This window comes from Mobula hypostoma, chromosome 14 (genome assembly GCF_963921235.1).
Source record: "Mobula hypostoma chromosome 14, sMobHyp1.1, whole genome shotgun sequence".
Classification (NCBI taxonomy): domain Eukaryota; kingdom Metazoa; phylum Chordata; class Chondrichthyes; order Myliobatiformes; family Myliobatidae; genus Mobula; species Mobula hypostoma.
In genome coordinates this window covers 15,937,269-15,960,232 of record NC_086110.1, presented here as the reverse complement: position 1 = coordinate 15,960,232, position 22,964 = coordinate 15,937,269, and the positions used below count along the sequence as shown (strand labels likewise).

The following is a 22,964-nucleotide window of genomic DNA, read 5'->3' as shown; positions in this document are numbered from 1 at the left end:
AGGGCCCTGACCTGAATCGCTGACTATATTGATTTCCATAGATGCTGCCTGACCTGCTGAGTTTCTCCAGCTCTTTGTGTGTGTGTGTGTGTGTGTGTGTGTGTCTGTCTCATACACTTCTTCTCACTCAATAGCATGCAAGTTGGCCATTCCTTCTCTGAATAATCTCCTTCCTGTTTGCGTCCTGAATGGTGGTGAGGGAGGAGTTGTAGTCAGAAAATCCCACCCTTTGTGGTGGTAGAGCGAAGGTGCTGAATGAAGCAGTCCTCCAGTCTACGTCGGGTCTCATCAATGTAGAGGAGGCCACACGAAAGTGCCAGTAGCACCAGGTTCAGTCCTCCCTCACTACCAACCAGGGCTCCAAAAGTCCTTCCAGGGGAGGGAACACTTCACCTGCAAGTCTGTCGGGATCATCTACTGTATCCGGGGCTCTGGGTGCAGCCTCCTCTAGGAGTCTTTAAACACCTTTACTGTTTTTGCCTCCACCCCATTTCAAGCACCCACCACTCTGGGCAAAGAACTCGCCTTACACATCACTTTAATTGCATGTCCTCTAGTAGTTTTCTCCCAGGCCTGAAATTAGTCAGGGTCTTGGCTCGAAATGTCAACTGCTTATTCCCCCCTCCATAGATGCTGCCTGTCCTGCTGAGTTCCTCCAGCATTTTGTGTGTGTTACTGAAAATCTTCATGGTTCTTTTTTTTTAATATATCTAATTGAACTGACACACATGGGTAAATGAAGCAGCCACAGAACATGCCATGTGAAAGTTACCTGAAGATGAAAAGCCTAAAAATTTAAGCACGTTTAAGCACAGACTCAGAACATTGCAGGCAATGCCTGCGTTAACTGCTCAGACCCGAAAGCCGCGATGTGCATTTTTTCCTGGGGTCCGCAGCGCAGTCACTCTCAGCAGAGTCCTGTAGACAAGGGGATATTGTGCGATTTTAATGCCAAAAGCAAAAAAAAACCAGATTGCTAATGTGCATCGAAGTCTAGACAATGCGTATCCTGAAGATTGTCACGTTCTCGTCTCTCTGAATGGTGTGCTGATGGGTTTGGCAGGGGTGCTGCACTCCATCATGTTGAACATACACACTGCTGACGTGGTGTACTGAAGGTGAAAAGGCTGGTAGAGTTAATAATCTCAACTGAAATTATAGCACTGCTTCAAACCCAGTTCCAAATCCTATGTGTTATAGAGGCCTCCAGGACTTACGTGCATGATTGTGGAATGCTCCAGACTGTACTGCTGGCTGCGAAGCACTGAGTGCAAACCATCCACGTTCATCTCAATGTTCTGCATGTGGTCAGACGCCTTGTTCCTGTAAATCCAAGAAGTTCTTTACAAAAGGACAGTTGTGGGCATCAAATGTCAACCAATGACTGCCATCTCATTATGTGACTTAAACAGGATACACAACTTACAACACTACAGCACAGTACAGGCCCTTCAGACCATGATGGTGTGCTAAACTATTAACATACTCTAAGATCAATCTAGTGTGGTGCGTGACCAAGTGGTTAGGGTGTTGGTCTCACAATCTGAAGGTCGTGGGTTCGAGTCTCGGCTAAGGCAGCGTGTTGTATCTTTGAGCAGGGCACTTAACCACACACTGCTCCAGTCCACCCAGCTGAAAATGGGTACCGGCACATGCTGGGGGTTAACCTCGTGATAGACTGGCGTCCTATCCGGGGGGGGGGGGGAGGGGGAGGGGGCAGTCTTGTACTCTTAGTCGCTTCACGCCACAGAAACCGGCATAAGCACTGGTCTGATGGGCCACAAGACTCGGGACAGACTTTGACTAAGATCAGTCTAACCCTTCCCCCCTACATACATAGCCCCCTATTTTTCTATTATGTGCTTATTTAAAAGCTTCTTAAGTGCCCAAGGTATCTAGAATTTATATCATTGGAAAACGTCCACAGCCTAACACCCCAAAATCTTGTTTACACATCACATAACCCTCCTCTCAGCTACTCAACTAATCCTTTCAGAATATTCTTCCACTCCTCCTGCCACCTCAACACAGACATTAATCCAGCTTCACACTGAAACTTTTATAGTATCTAACTCAACTGTTCAGCTCCTTTCCCCTGCAACTCTGAAACTGACTATTGCATCAGTGGTCTTTATCGGAAAACTGCATTCAAGACTCCGTAATCCCAACTGAAAATCCAGGAAAGTGGGACTGGCTCAGGTAGACATCTTGGTCGGTACAGATGAGTTGGGCAAAAGGACCTGTCTCCATGCCAGGGAACTTTATCACTCTAGATGAGCTCAGTGAACTGGGAAGGGTTGGGTTCTATGACACAAACCATGTTCTGCCGTTCTCAGATTTCAAATCATGGCCTGTAAAAAGTGAACTGGAGTCAATGCAATTTCCCTTGAGGAACATTCTTGGTGGGAGTCAGTGTTGAACTCAATGTAGTCCCTTATGGTCTCCAGCTCTATATTTTTCATTCAGGTTTACTTCTGAAGCCTTTCCCATGAGTGTGTATAGCTGCAAGGCAGTGGAGGTTTGAGATCAGAGTTTTCCATCTCCTAGATGAGCTGCCAGCCACGGCTGATGAGCCCCATATGCTCAGATGGACTGATGCCTTTGATAAACTGTATCTGACACAAAACATACGCAAATCAGAACCCTTACTATGGAAAGGGGCTACAGTGCAGTAATGGCCCAGATTTGTGTATTCTAAAGGAATGAGCTGTTCCGACACAAAACTGTGATCCCGTTTCCATACGTTCCTATTCTTTGAATAAACTTCAGTTGTCATTGGTTGTACTGGTGCTCTGTGAAATGCCATACTGAATGCAGTCTTTGCTGCAGAAACAATACTACCTTTATTTGATTGTGCATGTAGTCTCATCATTGTGTGAAGACTCACCTGTCTACAGCAGCAACCTTTCCCCTCCTGTCCATGTGCTGCCCTGTGGTGTAACTGGGTCTCCCCTCCAAAACAGACTCAACCACTGAGACCGGTAACACAGGAGGCTCCAGACATGCAGAGCATGGATTCCCCGGAACCATTGTGTCCGCCTGGACCTGGACTCCGATCCCCGGGCTAGCCGGCTCCTCTTTAAAAGCCATCAGGCACTTCTCCCTGTTTATGTTGAGACAATTGAAAGATAAAGTTGAGGTTCTTTTGAACCCAGAGTGTACATCAAATTTGTTATATCAGACAAACAAAAAGGCAATGTAATTAGAGTTTAGAATGTGGATACTTATGCATAACATCACAACAACTTTTTCACTAGAAGAATGCTAATTGTGTTCTTTTGTATTTAACTTTGTTTGTTATAACGATTTATCATTTTCACCAGCTTCTGAGCTGCCTTAATAACTATCGCCCGTTAGCACTCACATCTACAGTGATGGAATACTTTGAGAGGTTGGTCATGACTAGACTGAACTCCTTTGCAATTGCCCCAATGAGTCAACGGCAGATGAAATCTCAATGGCTCTTCACATGACTTTAGAACACCTGGACAACACAAACACCTCTGTCAGGATGCTGTTCATTGACTATAGCTCAGCATTTAAGATCATCATTCTCACAATCCTGATTGAGAAGTTACAGAAGCTGGGCCTCTGTACCTCCCTCTGCAAATGGATCCTCGACTTCCTAACTGGCAGAACACAATCTGTGTGGGTTGGTGATAACATCTCCTCCTCACTGACGATCAACACTGGCGCACCTCAGGGGTGTGCGCTTAGCCCACTGCTCTACTCTCTCTATACACATGACTGTGTGGCTAGGCATAGCTCAAATACCATCTATAAATTTGCCGGTGACACAACTAAATTAGCTGATCATACAGTTATAAAAAGGGCAAGGCAGTGACTATACTTCACTAGGATTTTGAAGAGATTTGGTATGTCAACAAATACACTCAAAAACTCCTATAGAATCAGAATCAGGTTTATTATCACCAGCATGTGATGTGAAATTTGTTAATTTAGCAGCAGCAGTTCAATGCAACACATAATCTAGCAGAGAGAGAGAAAAATAATAATAAAAGATAATAATAAACAAGTAAATCAATTACATGTGTGAATAGATTTCTTAAAACTGTGCAAAAACAGAAAATAATGTATATTAAAAAAAGTGATTTAGTGTTTATGGGTTCAATGTCCATTTAGGAATCTGATGGCAGAAGGGAAGAAGCTGTTCCTGAATCACTGAGTGTGTGTCTTCAGGCTTCTGTATCTCCTGCCTGATGGTAACAGTGAGAAAAAGGCATGTCCTGGGTGCTAGAGGTCCTTAATAGCGGACGCCGTCTTTCTGAGACACTGCTCCCTAAAGATGTCCTGGGTACTTTGTAGGCTAGTGCCCAAGATGGAGATGACTAGATTTAGAACCTTCTGCAGCTTCTTTTGGTCCTGTGCAGTAGCCCCTTCCATACCAGACAGTGATACAGCCTGCCAGAATGTTCTCCAGGGTACAACTATAGAAGTTTTTGAGTGCATTTGTTGACATGCCAAATTTCTTCGAACTCCTAATGAAGTATAGCTGCTGTCTTGCCTTCTTTATGAACTACATCAATATGTTGGGACCTGGTTAGATCCTCAGAGATCTTGACACCCAGGAACTTGAAGTTGCTCACTCTCTCCACTTCTGATTCCTCTATGAGGAGTGGTGTGTGTTCCTTCATCTTGCCCTTCCTGAAGTCCACAATCAGCTCTTTCATCTTACAGGTTGATGCTGCAGCACCATTCCACTAGTTGGCATATCTCACTCTTGTACACCCTCTCGTCATCACCTGAGCTTCTACCAACAATGGTTGTATCATCAGCAAATTTGAGCTATGCCTAGCCACACAGTCATGTGTATACAGAGAGTGGAGCAGTGGGCTAGGCACACACCCCTGAGGTGCACCAGTGTACTGTGGAGAGTTTTCTGACAGGCTGTATCACTGTCTGGTATGGGCGGGGGGGGGGGTGGGGGGCTACTGCACAGGACCAAAAGCTGTAGAGGGTTGTAAATCTAGTCAGCTCCAACTTGGGTACTAGCCTACAAAGTACTCAGGCCGTCTTCAAGGACCATCTCAGAAAGGTAGTGTCCATTATTAAGGACCTCCAGCACCCAGGGCATGCCCTTTTCTCACTGTTACCATCGGGCAGGAGGTACAGAAGCCTGAAGGCACACACTCAGTGATTCAGGAACAGCTTCTTCCCCTGTGCCATCCGATTCCTAAATGGACATTGAACCTTTGGACACTACCTCACTTTTTTAATATATATTTTTTCTGTTTTTTGCATGAGTTTTAATCCATTCAATATATGTATACTGTATTCCATTTATTTTTCCTTCTTCTATATTATGTATTGCATTGAACTGCAGCTGCTAAGTTAACACATTTCACAACACATGCCAGTGTTAATAAAGCTGGTTCTGAATTCCAAGTCTGGAATCAATAGACTGTCCAATTTCAACAGAAAGCTGGAATTAGAATTTCTCACATAGGAGGGGATTCACAATTGCAAGAAAACTCCCAGGTAACTTTCTAACTTCTTACTAGCGTTTGATTTTGGAGGGCCAATAACAAAACGAACAGGATGCAGCTTCAAACTACTTATGTAACTAACACATTATATGGTAAAGCAAAGTACCAATGAATTCCTTTTGGACCCCATTTCCACGTGTACTGCACAGCTTCTACCCAGCTGGGATAGAAGTATTCTAAGGTATGGCGGGTATGGCACGTGCCCTGGCACTTGAAGGCCACAGAGCAGTTTCTATTAAAGTCAGACAAGCCATCCTTGGATAGTGAAAAAAGAATTTTCTTTCAGATGTATGATCAGTCTTTGATTATCATGGGTGAGAAGCACTAGGATGGCCTTATTTTAGACCATTGTGTAATAAGACCAGGAAACGTTTCTTCACAAAGGAGGAGGACAGTGGAGCTGAAGGACAGAAGAGACGACAGTTGGAGGCGGAGGAAACCAAGAAATTGAGCAAGTTCTTCATGCCCTTCTTTGAAAAGCCCGGAACAAGTAGTTCGACACGTTTCATGGAGTCACCTGCACCTGCTACAAGTTTGTTAGAATCCGAAGGTGGATCAAGTACAAATACATCACAAGCCAAGGAGGAAGTCAAGTCAGATAAATCCGAGTATGACGAGATTAAGAGTGAGGCTGCCACAGAGAACGTGGACATGACAGGAGGAGAAGACGATGGTGGTGGTGATGTTGAGTTTATTGATGAGACTTTACCTGACGACACTGAACTGGATGGTGTTAAAGAGCCTCGAGCTGTCATACCAGAAGTGATTGAACAGCATGACATTGGACTTCTGAAGTTCGACAAGGATACTGGAAAAGCAATTCTGCCTGACGTGTTGAGAACAGAAATAATAAAGCTGGGTTTGAAGTATTTCCAGAACAGTGAGGGGCCTTTCCTACCAACAAATAACCGCTCAATGAACAAAACTTGGTTCAAGAGGAAATTGGGAAATGGTCGTGGTGGGGAAGTGACTCGCTCATGGCTGGTCTATTCCCCTTCCAAAAAGTCTGCATTTTGTATCTGTTGTCTTCTCTATTGCCGGTCAGACCATCAATCCTCATTGGAGCAAGAAAGTGGGTTCAACCAGTGGAAAGCACCTGAAAGGATTAGTGTTCATGAAAATGCCAAGAATCATCGGGAATGCTTCACACAGTGGAAAGAAATGGAAAGAAATTTAGCTGGAAACAGAGGAGTTATTGGTGTGATATTTCAGTCACAGATTGAGAAGGAAAAGCAGAAATGGTATGATATCTTGATGAGAATCCTTCTCTGCATAAAATTCCTTGCGACTCAGAACGTGGCTTTGCGAGGACACAGGGAATCACTTCAACTAGACGATGACCGCAATGTGGGAAATTTCCTTAGCTTACTGAAACTGCTGGCCAACCTTGACCCACTTCACTCATTTGGAAAGTCATCCTGGATCCACGTCCTATCTTTCATTGGGTATCCAGAATGAATTCATCCACATGATGGCATCCACTGTTCAGCAGAGTTTACTGAGAAGCATTCGTAAAGCCAGGTACTATGGTCTCATGTTCGACTCGACTCCTGATCAGCCACACCGTGAGCAGATGTCAGAAGTAGTGAGGTATGTGGAAGTTGATTTTGAGAGGAAAACAGTCCGTGTTAGAGAGTCCTTCCTTGGTTTTACCCAGATAAGCCAGAAGGATGCTGAGAGCTTGGTTGAAGATATCTTGAAACAGCTAGAGAAGGATGAAATGGAGCTACAAGACTGTCGGTCACAGTGCTATGGCGACGCTGCTGTGATTCAAAGAATATGTGAGAAAAATAACCTGGCAGTGTTTGTGAATTACGACAATCACTCACTTAACTTGGTGGGTGTACATGCAGCCAAGCAGGATACAATGATGGTCACGTTTTTTGGAACCATCAAAGCTCTCTACGTGTTTTTCTCTCATTCAACACAGTGCTGGGAAAAATTCAAAAACGCCGTGCCTGTGGTTGTTAAGCCAGAGTCCGAAACCAGGTGGAGCGCAAGGACAGAAGCAGTGAAGCCCGTCAACAAGTACCTTGAGGAGATACTTCAAGCTCTCCAGGACATGATAGACAATGAAACTGAGACCAGTGAAACAAGAAGTGACACAAGGCAGCTGTACAACCGTATGTTGAGTTACAATTTTCGGATTTTGCTACAATTTTGGAACAAAGTACTCATTTGCATTGACTGTATTCAAAAGAGGCTGCAGGATCCTAGCATGAACTTCCACGATGCTGCCCTGGATTTGAAAGCCCTCCAAGATCATTTTTATGATGAAAGAGAAGTGTTGATCAGCGAGTCACTCAAAGGAGGAGTTGGTCTCTGTCAAGAATGGAATACTGAAGTTGAAAGACGTCAGAGACAAAAGAAACGAATGGCTGATGAGAACTCGAGAGATGCTGGGTTAACAGCTAAGGAGGAAATGGAAAGAGTCATGAAGGGAACACTCGACCGTCTTCACAGAGAAATGGACGAAAGGTTCGCTCGTTTGCACGACATTGACGCCAAGTTTGGGTTTCTTCTCGATGGCGAGGGACTGTGTTACGGCACCGACTGTAACGACCTAAAGAAGTGTGAAAATTTGGGCGAATTGTACAGCTCTGACATTGATGGACAGCAGCCATATGAAGAACTTTTGGATTGTAGAATGTTGCTATCAAGGTGGGTCAACATGAAAATATCAAGACCTGAAGATCTTCTTGAATTTATTGTTCAGTATGGAGATGAGAGCGTCTTCCCCAATCTTCACATTGTTATTCAGATAATGCTAACCATCGCAGTTTCCATCGCCAGTTGAGAGAGATCATTCAGCAAGTTAGAACTAATACTTTCGTATCTGAGAGCCTCCATGGGTCAAGGCAGATTCTATGATCTTGCTCTGCTGAGTGTAGAAAGAGAAGAAACTGAAAAAAACTGACTTTGATCACATCATAGACCAATTTGCATCAGTGAAAGCAAGGAAGGTGCAGTTATAATTTTCATTTGTTAATTAAAAGGTTAATGAGCTTGATTCGTATTTTTGAGCTGATATTATGGTAAAGTTATCTGAAAGATGGGTGTCAGATATTTGGACAGGGTCACAATTTCAGTGCTTGCCATAGGTGCTATTTTCCGTAGATACGCCCCTGATTCTATATTCAGTCAGAAATGCAAACAGCTCATTAACATTACACTCTTTTAAGGTGAACTGAGCAGAGTCAGAAATAGATCTGGTAACTAATGTAACATTGTTGTTAAAATGTCCTGCACTTACAGCAGTAAAATTATAACTTGAGCTTTTCTTGTTAATTATGGGAGACATACATTAACGTTACTCCTTTCCTGTCCAACACCCACTTTGGAAATGTCGAATACAAAGTCAGTATCAAAGTACTTACATGTCACCGTAAACTACCTTGAGATTAATTTTCTTGCAGGCATTTACAGGAAAATAAAATATAATAGAATTTATGAAAAACCATACATAAACAAAGACTGACAAGCAACCAAGGTGTAAAATAAGACAAATTGTGGAAATAAATAAATACAAGGAACATGATTTGTAGAGTCCTTGAGAATGCATCTGTAGGTTGTGGAATCAGTTCAGAGTTGAGGTAAGTGAAGTTATCCACACTGGTTCAGGAGCCTGATGGTTGTACACATACACCCACAATTTGATAAGGCAATTTTACGGTTTATTATCAGATCAGAAAGATAACACCTCTGTATATTCTTAGAATACAGGATCCTGTACTATGCAAGAGGATAGATGGGAGTTGTTTTAAAAGTCCCATTTAACGACAGCTCCTGTAACTCCGTAGCTCCTCCTCTATTCTCCATTGGATCATCTGTCCAAGTTTCTGAAGTGAGGTTTGAGCTGACAATCTCTAAGGCTCAAAATAATCCATTAACAACAGAGGTCAAGTTCAAAGTTCAAAGTAACTGCAATGAGCAAAACAGTTCTGAATTGTCTTACTGCTTATTTCTCACCAACTATCACTGATAAAAATTACTACTCTTTGAACACAAACACATGCAAATATTGCTATTTAAAAACTGTTTGCTCTAAGCCCGATGTCGTGTCTAACAGCCACACTTGTTCACATCACTGACGGCAGTTAGAAACTATTCTGCAACAGCCAACTGTCCCAATTAAGCGACACAGAGTCCCAAAAATCAAAGGGGATCCTGGCTATTTCCTCGATTAGTTTTTGTTCTTTAAGAGTTATCCCAAATGAGCAGCTTCCCCGATGGACCAATTAACCAAACCCTATATAAATAATATGCTGGGAAAGCTAGTTCTGTTACTGAGGTAGTGTTTATGGGTTCATTGTCCATTCAGAAATCCGATGGCGGAAGAAAGAAGCTGATCCTGAAATATTGAATGTGTCTTCAGGCTCCTGTTCCTCTTCCTTTATGGTAGCAAAGAGAAGAGGGCATGTTCTGGGTGATGGGATACTGCCTTTCTGAGGCATCTCCTTTGAAGGTGTCCGAGATGCTGTGGGGGCCAGTGCCCATGATGTAGTTGGCTGAGTTTACAACTTTCTGCATCCTTATTCCAATCTTGTGCAGTGGCCCCTCCATACCAGACGGTGATGCAACCAGTTAGAATGCTCTTCACAGTACATTGGTAAACGTTTGCGAGTGTCTTTGGTGACATACCAAATCTCCTCAAACTCTTAATGAAATATAGCCACTATCATGTCTTCTTTGTACTTGCATTAATATCTTGGGCACAGGACAGATCCTCAGAGCTGTTGATGCCCAGGAACTTGAAATTACTTGCCCTTTCCACTTCTGATCCATTGACGCTGCTAGTGTGTGTTCCCTCGATTTACCCTTCCTGAAGTCGACAATCAATTCCTTCATCTTAGTGACGCAGAGTGCAAGGTTGGTGCTGTGACACCTCTCAACCAGCTGGTCTATATCACTCCTGTATGCTTCCTCATCTGAAATTCTGCCAATAGTTGCGTTGTCAGCAAATTTATACACGGAGTTTGAGCTCTGCCTAGCCACACATTCGAGAGGAGAGCAATCAGCTAAGTGTGCATCCTTAAAATGTACTTATCATGAGTCCTGCAGGACTCTGTGGCGTTCCAAAGTGCATTGGGCTTCTAGGTTTCTCGAGCACCTGAATTTACTAACTTAATTAGAGTCATTAAGTGCTTGTCCTTTCTGTTTAATGTTGTCAAGTTAATTGTCATTGGCACTGCTTTCTATGTATTTCTATGCTTTCTATGCTATTTCTTTAATTCAGACTCGCAGTTAGTTCTGTGGCGGAGTCCTTGTGTTGAGAATGATTTGTTTCGCAACGTCACTTGGTCATGCCACTGGTGCTGGGTTGGTATTCCTATGGATAACCTCCTGTTTCCGTCTCCACCTGGGGTCAGTCGTTGCCAGCGCTCACTCTGACATGTGCCAGCGAGGAGGAGATGTTATTTCTGACCTGCATTGACTGTGGTCTCCCGGTGAGGAAGTCAAGGAGCCAGTTGCAGAAGGAGGTACAGAGGCCCAGGTTTTGGAGCTTTTTGATTAAAACTGAGGGTATGATTGTGTTGAACACTGAACTGTAATCAATAAACAGCAGGCTGACATAGGTTTAACTATTGTCCAGGTGATCCAAGACCAAATAGAGAGCCAGTGAGATTGCATTGTTGTAGAGCTATTGTGACGATAGGCAAATTGCAGAAGGTGAAGGTCTTTGCTTAAGCAGTTGATTCTAGCCATGACCAAACTCTCAAAGCACTTCATCTCATTAGATGTGAGTGCCGCTGGCCAATAGTCGTTAAAGCAGCTCCCCCTGCGCTTCTTAAGGCTCTGGCATGATTGTTGCCTTTTGAAGGAAGCGAGAACCTCCTTGAACACCTTCCACTTGGTTGGCACAGGTTTTCAGTGCCCCATCGGGTACACCATCAGGACCTGATGTCTTGCAAGGGTTCACTCTCTTGAAAATGTTCTGATGGCAGCCTCCGAGACAGTGATCACAGGTCACCAGATGCTGTAGGGATTCACACAGTTGTAGTGTTATTCTCCCTCTCAAAGCCAGAATAAAAGGGGTTGAGCTCATCTGGGAGGGAAGGATGTTAGATTTTGCCTGCAAAACCTTTCAGAGCTGATGTGTTTTGATTCCATCTCTAATCTCAATCAGAATTGTTTTCTCACCCTCATTTTAGCTTTCAGTAGGCCATAAATGGACTTTTTGTAAAGTTCTGTATCACTGGTCTTGAATCCACATACCTAGCCCTCAGAAGACTACAAATCCCCGGGTTCATCCATGGCTTTTGGTTTTGGTATGTCTGGTATGCTTTTGAAGGCACACAGTCATCCACACAGGTCTTGATTGAGTTGGTGACAACTGTGGTGTATTCATTCCGCCTCGAAGATTAATCCCTGCATCTTGTCCAGTCCACTGACTCAAATTAGTCCTGTAAGTGCTCCTCTGCCTCCAGTGATCGTACCTTCTTGGACCTCACCACCAGTGCTGTGGTCTTCTTTCTCTGCTCATGTGCTGGAAGTAGAATTATAGCCAGGTGATTGGACTTTCTAAAGTATTGGCATGGGATGACATGGTAAGCATTCTTGATGGTGGTGTAACAGTGCCCAGGTGTGTTGGCTCCTCTGGTTCCACAGGTGGTATGTTGGTGGTAGTTGTTCAGAGACTTTTTTCAAGCCGGCCTGCAACGACAGGGAAGGCATCAGGTGCAGAATCGTGCCTGCTGATGATGTTGCTCAGCTACTCCAGTACCTGTCTGGTGTCGGCCCGAGGTGGAATGTACACCACTGCCAGGTGGATAGCAGAAAATTCCCTCAGCAGATAAAATGGACACTTGACCCTAGGTGTTCCAGATCGGGTGAGTAAGACGGAGACAGAACCACCACGTTTGTGCACCACAATGAGTTAATCGTAACACATACTCCACCTTCTCTGCCTTTGAAAGACTGAGCTGCCCTGTCTTTGTGGAGAATGGTGAAGCCATCGGGCTGCAGTGCTGCATTCAAAATTGCTGGTGAGAGTCCCTGGTGTCCCTCTGGTACAACAATCATGCTCTGAGGTCTTCAGTTTTATTTTCCAGAGACTGTATGTTCACCAGCAGGATGGTTGGGAGTGGAAGTCTGAAGTCTCTGTGTTTCAATCACACCTGTAGCTGGGGGCGGCGTCCCCACTTCCATTTTCTCAAAGGGGAACCGCACTCACAACCCGAGTCTGCGGTCTGCGTTTCGGTGATTTTGGGTATTGATAGTTTCTTTAAGCAACTTAAAACAATGCTGCTTACTGAGGTACCCATGGATGTGAGCATGGATTTCATCTGTAGTGACCTAAACAGGAATATTTGATGATTCCCATCGGAGCTGCACGAAAAGAGTTACTACTTAATCTTGCCATCTTACTCGATTAATCTGAGTTGTAGAGTTGTTGAAGGTGAGTCCATATAAGTTGTGGAATCAGTTCAGTATTGGGGTGACTGAGGTTTTCCATTCTGATTCAGGAGCCTGATGTTGAAGGTTAATATCTGTTTCTGAACCTGTAGTACAATGAGCCTATAAAAGGTGAAAAGTTGCATTAAGATGAACTAGAATGAAACCAATACAGCATGAAACAGGCAGGCTAGGAATCATTTGTGCATATGCAACTTTTTGCACTTTGCTGTTGAATCCTTAAAGTTAATAGCAGAGCAACTTCCTGCCTTATCCCCATATACAAAGTGGTCTAATTGTCCTTGTACGCCAATGACCCACCTCTGCTCCTTCCGTGCAGGCTGACTGGTAGCACCACTGGGCTGGGGGAGATCTGTGATGTCAGAAATGATTGGCCCTTCAGAAACTGGGCTGTTGGTATAGGCTGTGGAGCACAAGGCAGCTTCTGTGGACGGCTGGAAAATTGACCAAGTTAACAACATTACCAATGGAACAGAAGTAACATTTATAAAACCACTATTAGCAATTAGCCCAGACCTGGAAGTATTTCTGTTCATTAAGGAAGAGAATCTGAAACCTGCTGGTAAGTATATACAGGAATATTGAGTAACATAACAGTGAGATTAGGTTAACCCAAGGATAAATAGTCCTCCTACATGCAACACAGAGGCTTGTGCAAAAAAATTGGGCTGTCAGCGAAATGCCGCAAAGAAATACCCATTACCCCAAACTTCAGGAAGAGGGGGAGTGAAGTATTGGAAGTTACTGATTATCTGTACTTATAACCCAACCTGAGCTGCACTGAATAGGAGAATCACACTGAGACTGCTTTATTATAACAGAATTGTTTGAATGCCAGGAAGCTTGCTACATACCAACTGAATGAAATAGGGATCCTGATGAGGTTCTATTGACAGATGTCGACCATATTTGGTGACAGGAGGCATAGGACTGTTGTCATCCAGCATCAGAGGTCTGCAAGATGAAGAGCAAGATTGATCCAACCCAAGGCTTTGAGCTTATACAGTATTAAATCCCTCTGAACATCACATTGAGCATGCAGTCTACGTGAGGGTTGTCACTTCAGGGGCTGCACTGGCTTTACACAAAATGTTTACTCAATTATCATTTATGTCTGGTTACCGATGATATAAGAATCAGGGTCAAGGTTGTTGGTAGATTTTATTGGCCAAAGCTTTGGCTGCAGTGTTAGTACTCAGACCTAAACTTGTAATTTAAATGTGTAAGGTTTTGTTATGTACAATAGACAACATAGCTGATGTTGAGTAGAATCCAGGATTTTCATCTCCAAAAATGCCCAAAGCAGATTGGAAAACAGCTTCAAATTACTATATTTTATAGTACCAGAGGAATGTAAGGCTGTGCTTGCAAGTGATTGTGAACGTTGGTTCAGTAAAATCCCTCGTGGAAAGTATTCTCCCTTGAAATGTTCTGGTTTATAAGCAACTCTGAAATTACACAGAATGCAATTAAATTGTATCAAGAAAATTATGCTAACCCACAAAAGTGAATGAAACCAGACTGACTAAGGCAGTGAACTTGGAGACAGTCAACCTTGGAGTCAAGTGAGTATTTGCTTGCTGGTCTCAAGCATGGAGGTTCTTCCAGATACTAGTCAAGCAATAGCTTGTATCCTTAGAATTTTACCTTACACCCAAAGCTCTGCACTCCTACAGCCCACTCCATCAATACACCCTGTTCCACAGCTAAGGTTGATCCACTGATCAGACCTGTGCAGATGGAAAGGATTAACTGGCCATGGGAGTCCTCAATTCTTGACAGCATGAAGGCTCATGACGTTATATCAAACATGATTAACATGTACAGATAGATCATTACTCCTCCATTCTGAAGAAACACTGAAAGTGACAAGGACAGAGGATACACTTAGGGTGGGGTACTTCAATGTCAGTCACCAGAAATGGCTTTGTGGCACCAGTCTTCGCTCCCAGAAGAGCTCAGTGCCTTTTATGCCCCCTTTGACCATCAAAACATGAAGGCAGCTTCATGAACTCCCACAGCCCACAAAGACCCTGTGATTTTAGTCTCCGAAGCTGACCTGGGAGCGTCCTTCATGAGAGTGAAACCAGGGAAATCATCTGGCCAGAGGGGGTACCTGGCCAAGCACTAAAGACCTGGAGTGTTCACTGATATTCTTAACTGCTCATTTTGGCAGCCCGGTGTACCCATCTGCTTCCAGCAGGCTTCAGTTATACCAATGCCCAAGAAGAACGTGGCAACTTTTTTCAATGACCATTGTCTAGTAGCACTTACATCCACTGTGCTGAAGTGCTTTGAGAGGCTGGTGATGAAACTTATCAACTCATGCCTGAGAAGCAACTCGGATCCACACCAATTTGCCTACCGGAGCAACAGGTACACAGCAGATGCTATTTCATTGGCTCTTCACTCAACCCTGGAACATCAGGATAGTGAAGAAATATATATCAGGATTCTCTGGGTGGACTACAGCTCAGCATTCATTACTATCATCCCCTCAAAACTAATGTAAGCCTCAAGACCTAGGCCTCAATACCTTCTTGTGCAGCTGGATTCTTGATTTTCTCACGCAGCAAAACACCATAGCAAATTCTTAATACATATAAATGCATATGGCAGATGAAGTTGATCCTTGAAACTATTCTAGGAAGGGACAGCATTGGCATCTATCTGGAAAACCTCCCGGCTATATCCCATGTATAAAGTCCAGCAACAGAGCAACTGACTTAAACTGAGGAGTCTTCTTGTAGATCTCATCGTAGGTTAGACTCATCCAGGACCTGCAAGGTCACTCAACGAAATGGAGGTTATATAGTTGGTAAGTTACGTTTATCTTATTTCAATTACATTCATTTTCAGTGATGCTTGCAGTGATTTGCTAATTGTTTCCACGTAATTAATTTTCTACTTCTAATAATTTTTAACATATATAATCGTTCATTCAATTTTTTAATGGTTTTTGAATGTTTTGAGCATCAGGAACACCAAAAAAGACTTGAGGGCTCTGACAGATGGCAGCAAAGCTAACAGTGTGGCTGTGCCATCTGCTGAAGGTTTTCTCAGTAGTTTAGTGGCCCGTTCCAGCCTCGCACACGTGACCTGATTGTGGTGGGTGAGCCAATGGCTTCGCCAAACATTTGCTGACTGCATCCAAGATTTCACTCAGCAAGATCTTCTCTGGGGAAACATTCTGGGTATGTGAGGGGCAGTTGGGTATCTCAGTTGTGATACAAGATTCATGTTGAGTTTGTTGGCTTGTCTGAGTGTACGTGCGTGCATGTATGCATACACACATGTAATGGAAACCAAACAGTTAGGATTTGGAAATAATCCCTATATCAGCAAAGGAAGAATAAGGCTGGTACTTTTGATATCCGTCCTTTAAGTGATAGACATTGGAGTGCATAGTTCAGATTTTGCAATGCTTTTTAGAGCAACACAAACAAAATGCTGCAGGAACTCAGACAACATGGATAGAAGGTTGGCTGACTGCAGGAGGCAAAGATAGGAAAATAAAGGGGACCCTCTTCTGGTTGGCTGCAAGTGACTAATGGTGTTCTGCAGCGGTCGCTTCCTTTCACGTTATATGTCAGTAATATGGATGACAGAATTGATGGCTGCGTGGCTAAGTTTGTGGATGATATGAAGATAAGTGGAGGAGTAGGTGGTATTGAAGAAGCAGGAAATCTGCAGAAAGACTTAGATTTGCTAAATGGGCAAAAGTAGTAACAGATTGAATATAGTTGAGGGAAGTGTATTTATTTGTTTGTTTATTTATTTGGAGGTGCCACGTGGAATAGGCCCTTCTAGCCTTTCAGGCCGCACCGCCTCACAATGACTGATTTAACTGCAGCCTAATCACAGGACTGTTTAGGATGACCAATTAACCCAGCAACTGGTGTGTCTTTGGACTGTGGGAGGAAACCGGAGCACCTGGAGGAAACACACAGTCATGGGGAGAGTACACAGACAGCAGTGGGAATTGAACCCAGGTCACTGGCAGTGAAAAGCTTTGCGTTAAGAACTAAGCTATTGTGCCGGCCTGTGTATGGTCATGCACTTTCTCAGAAGGAATAAAGTCATAAATTATATTCTAACCAGTAGAAAATTCAGAAATAAGACGTGCCAAGGGACATGTGAGTCCTTGTGCAGGATTCTCTTAAAGTTAACTTACCCTCAGGGTCCTCTGAGAGAGAGGGAGAATGATGGACCCAATCGAATGGATACAGTTAATTACAGGGAACGACTACAACCAACAGCTAGGATAAGAGGCTCTGAGTGCCCAGTGTGTTGGTGCGGGAGAGCGTTTTCCAGCATTAAAGGTGTACGAATCCACCAAGCAAAGTTCAGGTGCTATTCCATCCCAGTGGATGAAGATGAGATTACTTCACCAAGCACAGATGATGTGGTTTTTTCAACCACTGAATCACAAGCCACAGCGATTCACTCTGGAGACAGTCATCATATTCCAGGTCAGACGAGAGATAACCCAGGTCAGGTTTCAGACCACAGTACCCAGGTAGATCCTTTGCATGATAGTGATGGTGAGGAGGTAGAGAAGAAGAGGAAGGTCAAGTGGCCGGCAATGGCAGATGAGAAGGCTTGGTGTGTATTTGATGAGGATATCAGCATGATGTTGGAGAACACTCTCAGGGGAACGTCAAAGAGAAAGTTGGAAGTGATGGGCGATTTACGATGTTGGAAAGTACAGGTTTAGCTTGTTTGAGTTGAAGAAAGCAAAGCCTACACAGCAACCTAGCAGGTGCCAGAAGAAGATTAGTAGGTTGAGGAGAGAGCTTAGATCGTTGAGACAGAGGTGGAAGGTAGCAAGTGAGGGTGACAAGCCAGGGCTTGCTGATCTCCGAGAGCATTTTCGAATAAAGTTAGCATCACTCCATCATGCAGAGTCACAATGTAAAAAGAGAAAGAAGTGAGAGAAGGCAAGAAAGTCGTTCTGTGAGAACCCTCACGAGTTCACAAAGAAACTGTTTGAACAAAGTAAGAGCGGGCAGCTTAACATCTCTCAACAAGAACTTGAGGATCACCTGGCAAGCACTTACTCTAACGAACAGCGGGAGGCTCCTTTGTCTGACATTTCAGGGCTTGTGAAGCCTACCAAGCCAGGAGTGAAGTTCGATCTGTCAGAACCCAAATTGGCGGAAGTTGAACGGTTCATCAGAAAGACAAGGTCAGGCTCAGTGCCAGGACCTAATGGAGTGCCGTATAAGGTGTTCAAGAAGTGTGAACAGCTGAGGAAATACTTGTGGAGATTGTTAAAGGTGGTGTGGAGACAAGGTGTTGTTCCTTTGTCATGGAGTGAGGCTGAAGGAGTATACATCCCGAAGGAAGAGAATTCTTTTACATTGAATCAGTTCCGACCAATTTCACTCCTGAATGTAAAGGGGAAGATTATGTTTGGCATTCTGGCCGAAAGAATATCTTCATTTGTGATTGAAAATCAATTAGTAAATACATTTGTGCAGAAGGCAGGAGTACCAGGCTTCCTGGGATGCCTTGAACATTCTAGTATGATATGGCATACCATCCAGGAGTCAAAAAGGTTGAGAAGAAACCTGGCTGTAGTTTGGCTTGATCTGGCAAATGCGTATGGTTCTGTTCCCCATGTCCTGATTGAGTTTGCGATGGAATTCCTATGGATTCCTGCTAAGGTGAAGAACTTTGTTATGCAGTACTACAACGATTTCCGGATGAGGTTTTCCACTCTGCAGTTTACAACTAGGTGGCAGAGCTGCAGAATCAGTGGGACCAGGTGTTGCACTTGATGGCGGAGGGGAGTTACCACCAATACGAGCGTTCATGGATGATCTCACCCTTTTGGGTCCCAGGACGGAGGCAGTGGAAAAGGTACTATCTAGACTCGAGAAGCTAATGGATTGGGGAAGAATGAAGTTCAAGACCAAGAAGTCAAGGAGCCTTGTTCTTTGGAGAGGAAAGCTGGTTGACTTTCATTTCACCCTTTGTGGAGAGGAGATTCCATCCATTCAGGACCAACCAGTTAAGAGCCTCGGGCGATGGTACATAGAGGAGCTGAGAGACACCAAGAGGGTTCAAGAGACAGGAGAACAGATCAGCAGAGGTCTGATATCTGTCAACAAGTGTGGCTTGCCTGGCAAGTTGAAGTTATGGTGCTTACAGTATGGACCGATGCCACGGATAATGTAGCCACTAACTGTCTCTGAAGTGGCAATGTCCCATGTTGAGGCAATGGAACGGAAGATCAGCAAGTATGTGAAGAAGTGGCTTGGAGTACCGAGCAGCCTCACCAATGTTGCAATCCACAGTAGCCAGACAAAGCTTACCATCCCAGTGCAATCCCTTGTTGAAGAGGTCAAGGTAGCCAAGTTAAGATCATTCTTGATGCTTCGAGACTCAAAAAACCCTGTCATCAAGAACACCCAGCCGGATGTGAGATCAGGCAGGAAGTGGTCAGCCCGTGTAGCAGTTGATGAGGCAGAGTCTAGATTGAAGCACAAGGAGACGGTTGGGGCTATCCAGCTAGGCCGCCAGGGACTTGGATGGACAACCCACAAGTGGTGGTCATCTTCTACAGGTAAGGAGCGCCGTGAGCTTGTAACACAAGAAATATGAGAGGTAGAAGAGGAGAAGAGGTTAGCTAAAACAGCTGGCCTGGCCAAACAGGGGGCTTGGACCTGGTGGGAAAGTGTTGAACAATGACACCTATCTTGGAATGTTCTGTGGCAGATGGAACTGCTCCACATTTCTTTTCTATGCAGAGCAGCGTACGGCCTGCTCCCAACACCTGCCAATCTCAGCACCTGGTATGAAGATAAGACAGACAGGTGTGCTGCTTGTGGCGAGAAGGGAACACTTCAACATATCTTGAGTGCATGCAGAGTCAATCTTTCCAGCGGTATGAACACTTGGAGACATAACAACGTTCTCAAAGTTGTGACAGAAGCGGTTGAGCAGAGAGTACTGCAGCACAACTTATCTCATGCCCCATGCTGCACAGAACATCGCATATCATTTGTGAAAGAAGGCTCCAAGTCAAGGGTGTGCAGTGCAGGCTCACGATCAAGCATACTTTCTTCAGCCAATGATTGGTGTGTCAAGGCTGACCTGGACGGGAAAGGCAGTTTCCCGGCGCAAATAGCTTTCACAACATTGCATCCGGATATAATCGTATGGTCTGAGAAGTAGAGAAGTGGTTATTGGTGAACTCACAGTCCCCTGGGAAGACAACATCGATGAAGCCCATGAGCACAAGTTAACGAAGTATGCAGAATTAAGATCAGAGTGCAGAGACAGAGGGTGGAAGGTCTCATGCTATCCATTCGAAGTAGGCTGCCGTGGGTTTATTGCGTTCACTTTCCAGAAGTGGCTGAGTGACCTTGGCTTCACTAGAAGAGAGATCAAGTCAACCAGCAGGGCTGTAGCTGAGGCAGCAGAGAAAGGATCAGCATGGGTGTGGACCAAGTATGTCCAGAGGGGCAGTTAGTCAGACAGTGTATACATATCTTGCAAACCCTTCAGTAGTTGCATAGACACCTGAAGAGCAGACTATCTGTTGGATGGAAGTGACCAACAACTCTGATAAAGGCAGATGCCAAGTTTTTAAGCTCACCAGTGGGAGGTGGTGCTTTAGCACTGCTGGCCCACCACCTCGAAGGAGTCTTGATCATAAGCGGGCCGAAACTCCTGAAGACAGGTGGCAGATCAACTGATGATCCCACTGGTGATAGCACAGGACAGTTAACATCTTAGTCCACGTGTATTTTTTAACTCTTAACAGGTTGGGTTGGCAGTAAGGAAGGTAAATGCATTCATTTCAAGAATGTAAAAGTACATACTGTACGTAATGCTGACGGTTTATCAGACTGCATTTGTCAACATGCAGAAGCTGCTCACCTCTTTCATGAGCAACAAAAAGCCCATCAAGGGGTTGCTTAAGCAGCCAGAGTTTTCAGATAAGCAACACACACAAAATGCTGGTGAACGCAGCAGGCCAGACAGCATCCATAGGAAGAAGCACAGTCACGTTTAGGGCCAAGACCCTTTGTCAGGACTAACTGAAAGAAGAGATTTGAAAGTGGGAGGGGAGGGCGAGATCCGAAATGATAGGAGAAGACAAGAGGGGGAGGGATTTTTCAGATAAGGATGTGCTAGCATTGGAGAGGGTCCAGAGGAGGTTCACGAGAATGATCCTGGGAATGAAAGGGTTAACATATGAGAAGCGTTTTATAGCTTTGGGTCTATACTCACTGGAGTTTAGAAGAATGAGAAGTGATCTCGCTAAAACTTAACAAATACTGAAAAGCTTAGATAGAGTGGACATGGAAAGGATGTTTCCTATAGCGAGGGAGTCCTGGACCAGAGAGCACACCTCAGAATAGGATGTCCCTTTAAAAGACAGACGAGGAGGAATTTCTTCAGCCAGAGGGTGGTGAACCTGTGGAATTCATTGTCATAGATGGTTCTGGAGGCAGTTGTGTATTTAATATTTCAGTAACATTGTAAATATATTATTTCAGTAAGCATTCTTTACTTGTTTAAATAATTATGGGTTATATATAAAAATACATGACTCGCATCCCAGACTCCCTTGGTTTTGCTTTCAATTTGTTTATGTTTATGAGTTACAGAACGTAACAGCGGTGATGGGCAAGTTTTAAACAAATCTGAGACGACTACCTACCCATTGAAGCACAGTGAGACACTCAAATTAACAAAAAGCGCAGCATGGGTTTTCTGCAGAAAAGTACATGATAGAGTTGAAAAAGAGGTAGAAAAAAAGACAAATTCACAAGTTCATAAACAGTGAGTACCTGGTGATAATAATCATAAATTCATGAACAAAGGAAAGTAGAAATGGCTGGCTACATTGGAATGATAGACACATTTGATTGCACAAGAGATAACTGGATATTGTATATTGAGCAGATTGAGCAGTATTTTGAAGCAAAAGAAATAGCCAATGAGAAGTGAGTGCCAGTTTTGCTGAGTGCACTGGATTTAAAGGCATGTAGTTTGTTCTGAAGTTTAATTGCTTCAACCAAACCAGCCAAAATGAGCTTTGGTAATATCATGAAAGTAATGCAAGAACATTTAGAAATGAAGCCATTGTTGACTGCAGAACGGATTAGGTTTCATAACGGGATCAAAAGGAAGGGGAGCCCACTACAGTGTATGTGGTTGAATTAAGGAGATTGTCTGAACATTGTCAGGTTGGTAATGAGTTTAATGGTGCAATGAGAGATCACTTAGTTTGTGGAAACTTACAAGAAAGCATTCAAAAGTAGCTGCTAACTGAAACACAACTTACATTTAAAAGAGCAGCTGAAATAGCTGTATCAAAAAAAAACTATAGAAGTGAGCGGCAAATTAATTAAAATGGAACTGGACACCTACTCGGCTATTTCAGCCATTCTACAAAGTGAGATTGAATGGCATTTCAAAGATACTAAACTGAAGCCTGCAGATATCCGACCAAGAACTTATACTGCAGAAAATATAACTCCTGTGGGAATGACATTCGCAACTGTGAAATACAACAGTCAACAAGCCAAATTGGGCTTGTACGTGGTAAAAACAGGAGGGCCAGAACTGTAGTCGCATGACTGGCTGAGCCAATCACAACTTAACTGGAGATCTAGTCACCAACTGTATGCCACATCCCTTGTCAACCAAAAGGGAATTAAGAAAAGCAGTGCTCAAGGATGGCATTGGAAAACTCAAACATATCAAAGGTAAAGTAATGTTAAACGCCACAGCCAAGTTTTACAAAGTCTGTCCATTTCCTTATACCATCAGTGATAGGGTAGCCACTGAGCTGGATAGCATGGAGCTGGAGAAATTCTTTCCAAGGTTGAATGGAGTCCGAGGGCAATGCCAGTGATCTCTCCAGCCTAGAAGAATGGTTCTGTCAGGATCTACCAAAATTTTAAGTTCACCATCAATCCGGTACTGAAAGTAGAGCAATACCCTCTGCCCAGGTCAGAGGATACCTTTGCAAACCTTTCTGGAGACACAGGGAGTGTGAATGTTGTGTTAGAGCACTAT

General features: G+C 43.9%; 1 protein-coding gene across 1 annotated transcript in view; it reads right to left on the bottom strand.

Moving 5' to 3' along the window:
- Positions 1 to 22,964, bottom strand: part of hsf4 (heat shock transcription factor 4) — a 79,662-nt gene that overhangs the window by 12,038 nt on the left and 44,660 nt on the right. Inside the window, exons 7-10 of the mRNA XM_063066717.1 lie at positions 13,778 to 13,877; positions 13,224 to 13,357; positions 2,888 to 3,103; positions 1,218 to 1,323 (exon numbers count right to left, since the gene is read on the bottom strand). Coding sequence (XP_062922787.1) covers positions 1,218 to 1,323; positions 2,888 to 3,103; positions 13,224 to 13,357; positions 13,778 to 13,877 — 556 coding nt within the window. The remainder of the gene's footprint in view (positions 1 to 1,217; positions 1,324 to 2,887; positions 3,104 to 13,223; positions 13,358 to 13,777; positions 13,878 to 22,964) is intronic.